The 8,342-nt window shown below is 36.7% G+C and overlaps 1 protein-coding gene across 1 annotated transcript; it reads right to left on the reverse strand.

The window, feature by feature from the left end:
* Positions 1-1,902: 1,902 nt before the first annotated feature.
* On the reverse strand, positions 1,903-2,205 carry JH06_4672 (hypothetical protein; the record flags this gene model as incomplete). The annotated part of the gene is given in 3 exon segments (XM_014669918.1): positions 1,903-1,989; positions 2,012-2,053; positions 2,071-2,205. The coding sequence occupies 3 exon segments, from the start codon at positions 2,203-2,205 to the stop codon at positions 1,903-1,905; spliced, it is 264 nt and encodes an 87-aa protein (XP_014525404.1).
* Between the last annotated feature and the right edge of the window lie 6,137 nt (positions 2,206-8,342).

The following is an 8,342-nucleotide window of genomic DNA, read 5'->3' on the forward strand; positions in this document are numbered from 1 at the left end:
AGATGGTATACAACTGAATGAGATGACAGGAGAGATTTCAGGTATTCCAAGTACCTTAGGAGATCCTATTGATGTCACTATTCAAGTATGGAATGAAGTAGGATCTGAAGAGACAACCTTGACTCTTGTTGTGAAGAGATTCACAATCTTGGCGATAGTATTGATGGTTATTGGTGGTGTAATCCTATTCTGTTTTGTAGTTCTGGTTATGATAAGAATCAAGACAAGAAAGAGTAGTACTAATCAGGGCTCTATAAGATCACTGGAAAGAAAGTATTACCAGAAGATTTGAAGATTTGGTGTAGAAATTGTTCTGAGAATCTGTTTTGTTGAGAAGTGCAATCTATGTGCATCGTTGAGTTGATGCAAAATGAACGAATGCATCCAAATAATCATCATTCCTTGATATCGCCAAAACACTTTGGCATACTCCAATTTCAAACAATATGAAACTACAAGGAAATCAACAACAGTCTTCTTATTGCTTTGACTAATTCCTAACTGTTCAAAGATAGATTGTAGATAAGCTTTGTTATCTTTTTTCCAAAGAAGGCAGTCATAGCGTCATCTTCTACAACCACATTCATCATAGATTTCAAAGTATTCTTCCCTACATACACATCATTACTATGCTCAACCAAATCCAATGCACATCATTCTCAATATCCAATTCTGTTTCCAGTCATGATTGTATTCACATTGACTTTATTTGTTCAGTTGATTTCTCACAAGCACCAGATATCATAGACATATTAGGTCTAACAGAAACAACATATAATCCAGGTGCAAATACAGGAACTAATATCATTGATATCACTAGAAACAGACAAGTGATACAAGTCTATTCTTCAATTGTACGAACATCTGATCTTAAGATTGCTAATCAGAATAACAATCTCATTACTACAATCATAATCAATGATCCTCAACTCAGATACTTGAATACTGTGAACAAGTCAATATTCCTATCATCAATCGATTTCATCGTATCTACTTCTCATTCAAAGATTTGGATGGTAATCTAATGAATTTGAATGCTGATTTTGAACTTCAATTGACTATTGATGATGTTATGCATCAAACTGAACCGAACGCAAATCACTCATACGAACTCCTGACATGTTCAAATGACTAAACGAACACACATTGTTCAATCCCATTATTGAGTAGACATACAATCCACTAATGGACTTGTTTCAAATGATATCATCTGTTTTACCAGATTACTGTAGATTCGAATACATTTCAATCCACTTGATAGATCCACTGGTTCTCTTCCTTTCACACCATTTGCCTGAATCTTATCAAATCCCAATATCGACTCAAATCAGGTGCTTGTTGAAATACTAGATCATAAGCAGGACCAGAAGGATGTGCATATCCATCTTCTGTGAATGTGAGATATGAACCAAACATCTCTTCTTCTTGATCATAGTATCCTACTTCAACAACGATAATGATAACAAACATAAATTATGTCATCTTCAACACAAATTAGTTAATGCAAATCAGTTAAAGATGATCACTCCTTCTGTCGAATGATGTGATCAAACGAATCAGCATCTCAACTGTTATCTTTAATTAATCATACTTGAACTCTGCAGTTCTCTGACACCACTAAATTCCTTATCTCCCAACTTAATCCCATCTTCTGTTAGTGATAGAATGTCTAATTCAAATGCAATTCATCAATAATCTCCAATATCACTTTGCTTATTTGTATTAAACTGAAATCACTTCCAATGAATACTAGAAGAGAAGGAAGATCTGACCTAACTATACTCTATCATTCCCACTTCTCATTATCAACTCATTTGATTCTCCTTTCTGACAGTCACCAATTACAACCAAGATTCCGACACATATAGATTGAAGTTGAATCAGATCTCATTCATCATTCATTCAATCATTCATACTCTCAAAAACAACAGAATGACAACGAACGAATGCACCTATATCTAGTTTAATTGATTTGAGAGAAAGGAGATTCTTCACTTCAAATGATTCATACAAACAGAATGAATTGTAACCGATCTGTATTTGTCTCAACAGACTACAATTCATTATCACACATTTGCTTCCTTCTTCACCGTTCTTCTCAAGTTCAAAACTCTTGTCTCCAATCTTCACGCTCTTCAGCTCATTAAGTCCATCAATCAAGAATTGAATCATATTCTTAAAACAACCATTTCCAATCTCAAGCATTTCAACTCCTTTCAAACAATTATTATCAAATACACTCAAATCACTTCCATATCCATCTTCTAATCGTTTGATTGCACCGGATTCATCATTGCTGCCCACTTTTGACTTGAAATGAACTACTGCTTCCATTCTTTTAACATTATCTTATCATTTCCCTGTATAGCTACCAAGGGTTGGAGGTCCTTGTTGGTGACGATTTGTTTGCTTCCAGTTTGTACGTGATATATGTCTAAACCTTCCCATTTTGCCTTTACTACCACAGTTCGGAGTGTTGTGTGTTCCATCTGTGGATAAGTTCGACCCCTACAAGAGAATAGAATTGCTTTCTGGAGAGATACCATCGGAGAACACAAGAGTCTCTGCATTCTCTGTATCAGAGTCTACAAGAGACATCCTCGTAGCAACGGTGTGTCCTTCATCCAGCTTGCGTTTCTGTAGTGAGAGGAGTTTGAGAAGTTTCTGAATGGAATGATCATGGAGGTAGTGTCGAAATAATTACCTTTAGCTGTTGGAAGAAGCTGGATTACTTCAACACCTGTGTATATCACTAATTCGATTATCAAAGATAAAAGATGACGAAGGTGTTGGACTAGCTACATCGAGTTTCTCATGATATCGATTCCTTGTACAAAGACAAGTTCTACAAGCGAGTGGCGATTGCGGCTATTCGCTGTGCAATCCGTTTAGCCCAGAACCCTATCAATGAAGTGGACTACAAGAAACATTTCTCTCTGCTCCATTACCACAAAGTTCATAAGAAGGGAGCTGAATACCGTGATGATGAGAATCCCGATAGCTTGAAGCCAATTTATGGCAATGAACCAGAAGAGTATCTGCAAAGCAGTAGAAGAGTTGTCTTTGTTTGCAGATGATGTGGAGTGTTGGAGGTGTAAAAGGGAAGAAAGAAACGGGATTAACCATTGTTGACACTTATGGTGTAGTTTTCTGAGCATCATCCTCTGTACTCATTTGTGATAGATGAACGCCACACATATGTATCCTTGTCTGGAAAACGCATCCTATTCGAACTAAAGAAATCACCTCAAACGAATTGACGCTTATTTTCTGAAAGGGTCCTTACGAGTACTTGTTTCAGAGCAATGGAAATCCGGATTTAGTATATCAAGCAATCATCACAAAGAGTCAATCCAATATATAGAACAAACTAAAAGCAGGAGAATTACTTCCTTATAAATGCAGAATCTGCTGCATTGACGTCATTATCGTCAGACATATATCGTTCCACTTTCATATGTAAATCATACTTTTCCCGAAGTTCCATGATTCTTGCCATCATTGGGGAAGCGTGGTGGACATCGATCGAGTGTTGGTCTTTCCAGCTATCAATAAGAAGGACTGTTTCCGTGTCTTCCATTGGAAAAAAGTATTCATATCGAAGATTTCCGGCTTCACCACGAATATCAGTCACAATTCCACTTGAAACCATTTCTTCTGCAAATCTCTTTGCACTTCCATTTGTACCAGTGTAATAGATATTAACTGTAATGACCATAAGCTTGTATTCTGTTTATACGCCAATCCACTAGAAAGCCCAATAACTACTCCCAATATCCTCAAAACTGTTAAGAGTAGTACAGTGGTTAACACCTAACCACTATTTATGATAATTATAATTATGTTACATATTGTGGAGAGTTGTAACTGAATTGAAACACGGAAGTTATGCCAGTTCATATAGTCATTTCAACCGCGATTGTAATCAGTAATAAATGCTTCATTTTGATTGGTGTTTATTATCTGGTAAGAAACATACAACTAGCTAAACCTTCACATTCACGCTCAACCATATGTTGATGTAGATGTTAGAAGCGATTGAGACTACTTCACCACGACGATTCTATTCTGATGATCCACTATGCTAAGGATTCTCTTCAGTTTCTCTGAAGTCTCTTCAATGGTTGTAAGTTTAGTGTATCTGATGACCTAAGGCTAATTGAGATTGTTAATAACAAGCAATTCTACCACATCTATTAACGTGATGACATGGAGTTCCTCCAGTAGTGAGGTTATTAGTGTTCTGCAGAGGTGCCTCACCATATTACCTTAGGTCATTAGCATGCTGGCAACAAATAACCATACGAATTACGGTCTGTACAGAAGCATATAGTATTACCTTGGTTACTTCTGATCCAACTCATTATTATTCTATTCTTTATAAAATGGCTAGAAGAATTCGTTATCGTAGATATCGACATGCCACAAGGCCCGCTTACACTGTCTCCCACAAGTACATCCGAAATGGTACATAATCTGTTCGCAGCATTAAAGGCTGGTATACTTCGTCATGCCATCCTCAACCATTCGCTCCTACTTAGTATTCTGCTACAGTATTCTTACTATTAAGCATCTTTGTGTCCAGCTACAGGTTTGTTATTTGTAAGTGTTTTCCGAATGTAGTAGATCCTACTGTTATCTCTATTGAAGGTAGTGATAGCATTGTATTATATATCCATAGCTAACAGAAGTGTTCTTAAGAATATTACCTAACTCAACCATGCTGTAGTTATAAGAGGTGTGACAATACAGTCTGCCCAGAAGTACAAAGTATTACCTTATCTCACTTCCGTGCCAACCAATCAAATTCTTGGGATCCCAATGGGATAATGACGGTTTTGGCCACTGCCCAGAAATCTATAGTATTACCCTTCACTTCTGGGCAATGACCCAAATAGTCATTATTTTTTTATGGAATGGCTCACAAACTCCGCTACCGCCGCTATCGTCGATCTGGTCCCCGACCTGCCTACACGATCAACCACAAGTATATCCGCAACCTCACCTGGGATGCTCTCGGAGTCGAGGGCTGGTTTGCTGCCTCGGTTCAGCTGGTTAATAACCCGTCTATTCTTACCTCTAATTCTGCTGGCAATATACTTACTGTTAAGCATATTAAATGCCAACTCCAGAATCTGCCTACCTACTTTGGAACCAACTCTACCACTGGGGTCTATAATTTCGGGCAACTAGAAGGTGGATGGATTTGTGTGTATGTTCCTGAGGGAACTAACCCAAACCGCCCTTTTCCTGACCTGACTACTGGTGCTTCTAGCTTGACCTTGTATGAACCTAATCAGTTTGTACTATATCATGGCACTTGGATGGAAGGTGGTTCTTACTATCAGACTAATCGTCCTGAACCTATTCTGGAGAACGGTGCTCTTGGCTATAACCGCTACTCAAATACTCCCCCTGGTAACCTCTGCCGTATTACTATCCCTCTCTCTAAAAGACTCAACCCCGGTGACTCTATCTATATGATCTATTATGCTAAAGGAGATCCCAACCTCATCTCCGGCACCTCTATTGAAGGCTGCGAAACTATTGTATCCTACGCGTCTAAAGCTAATTAACCTGATTTTGTTTGTTTAAAAATACCTAACTCAACCATATACACGATACCATGGAGCCCCTCGGGGCGGTGTGGGGGTTACCCGGTGCTCCGTAGGAGTGCCGCAATAAGAATACCTAACCTTATCTCACTTCCGTACCATCCAATCAAATTCTTGGGATCCCAATAGGATAATGACGGTTTTGGCCACTGTTCAGAAGTCTATAGTATTACCCTAGTAGATATTGGTATTAATATCGTACAAGTTTTAAACAGACATATTATATGACAAGGCCCATAAGAAATGCAAGATACCCTTCTTTCAACCAGATTATAGTTACTTTTGAAGAATCATCTTCACTATTGCCTGATTTACTCATAGTAATAATGAATCTACAATAGGTTGAACCATTTCATTCACACTCAACTGTATGTTGATGTAGATGTCAGCAATTTGCATACGTTCACCAGACAATCACACTCAACAAACTAATTGAATGCAATCACTCATACCAAAAACTCATTATACATCCCTATCAAGTATCCAACATTTGCGTTCTTCTTGATAATGAATAGAACTGCTTCTTTTGGTTCCTGTGTCTAAATCTAGTATTCCATAGAATGAATCTGTCTTATTCATAGTCTTCAGTCCAATTGAATTAGATAGGATGATAACTGGTAGTAGGAATTCATCCTATAATGGTAGTATGCGTCTGATGTACTTAACATCACAATTATCAAGTCCTTAATTTGTTATCCAAAGGCCCATGATTCTATTGTAGCCTTTGGTATTACTCAATACCATTTCTTTATCTGGATCAACCATCTAAAAGATGGCTTCCAACCCTAAGTAGCTGTACAGGATAGATTTCAAAACTAAACCATCATTTTCATAACACTAACATTATTTCGAGACAAACTGAATGGTGATTAAGAACAAAGATTGTCATTCATTCTTGCAGCATTGTTACTGACTTCAGTAAGATGTACTACTCAATAATCATTAGGAAAACCAAATGGATCATTCTCTTGGTAGAATCCATATCGATTCATCAATTCTTGTCCAATCGTTCATATTCTACTTTTACCTGCTTCAAATGTACTCTTTACTAACATCAATCAATTCAATGCCTTCTCCAATACCGATGAATCAATGATGTTTGATAAAGGATATTATACTCTTGCTCACATAATTGCTATTTCCAATCAAACGCAATACTCATCATTCTCTCTCTCACCCACTTATCATCCTATTCATCATCACAATTCTCGTTGACACGAACGCTAGCATTATAAATAGCATATTCATCATCGGTTACTATTCTTTAACCTTTAATAACTCCCAAACCCTTCTGTCGAATGAACTGATCAAGAGAATCAGCATCTCAATCATTATCAATCAATCAATCTTACTCGAACAAGTCAATACTTTCACATTGTTGAATGCCTTACATGTCATCTGTATCCCTTGTTCAGTGAGTGATGGAATGTCTAGTTCAAATTCAATCATCTATCATCACTATCCAATATCACTTTGCCTATCCACAAGAAATTGTAGCCATCTCCTTTGAGTGAAGAAAGAGAAGGAAGATCTCATCAATCAATCATTATTGTCATTCATACTCTTCATTATCAATTCATTTGATTCAATAACATGATAGTCACCACAAAGAACCCCATATCCAAGAGTGATAGATTGAAGTCGATTTAAATCTCATTGATCATTCATTTAATCGTTCATACTCTTAAACACTATTGAATGGCAACTACAGAATGCATCACAACCCATTTCAAGAGAGATGAGAGTACGAAGATTAGAGAGATTGAATGATTTTTCCCTCATTCCCACTTCTCCTTGAATCACAATCGATTCAACAGAACTAGATATCTCTTTCATTTGATCGATTCTAGATATCCAGAATGCTGATGGATGAAGAGATAGTAAGTGTTCAGAAGCAATCACATGACTATTCTTTGTAATGTAATATTCAAGAGAATCAGCATCTCAATCAGTATCAATCAATCAATCATACTTGAACTATCCAACTGCACATTGCAGAATATGCTTCTCAGCTTAATCCCATCTTCAGTGAGTGATGGAATGTCTAGTTCAAATTCAATATCACTCATTACTATCCAATAACATTTTGCTAATGTAGAGGAAGTTGTTACCATCTCCTTTGAATGAAGATAGAGAAGGGAGATCTAATCAATCAATCATCATCATCACTCATACTCTTCATTATCAATTCATTTGATTCAACAGTATTCCTATAACCATCTAAAGCCAACAGTCCAACATCGATAGATTGAAGTTGAGTCAGATCTCATTCATCATTCATTCAATCATTCTTACTCTCAAATACGATCCTATGACATAAGTAGAATGCATATTGACCCAATTGAATGGATATCAGAGAACGAAGATTCTTCAATTCAAATGATTCATAACTGTAAAATGATCTGTATCCAATATGGATTTCACTCAGTTGATCACAATTCATTATCAAACATTTACTGCCTTCTCGATTAGATTCATCAAGTTCAAAGCTCCTATTACCAATAACCAAACTCTCCAATTCATTCAATCCATCAATCACAAATTGATTCACATTCTCAAAACAATCATTTCCAATGTCAATTCGTTTCAATGATATCAATGAATTGTTCAGTATCAATGATGATATATCAGGAGGATTGAAATGATCAGCAATAATCAGAGATTCAATACAACTAGTAACAATCAATTCACAATCATCAATCCATTTCATTCTCATATCATCATTAA

Source organism: Blastocystis sp. subtype 4 (genome assembly GCF_000743755.1).
Source record: "Blastocystis sp. subtype 4 strain WR1 chromosome Unknown seqid_0376, whole genome shotgun sequence".
Classification (NCBI taxonomy): domain Eukaryota; class Bigyra; order Opalinata; family Blastocystidae; genus Blastocystis; species Blastocystis sp. subtype 4.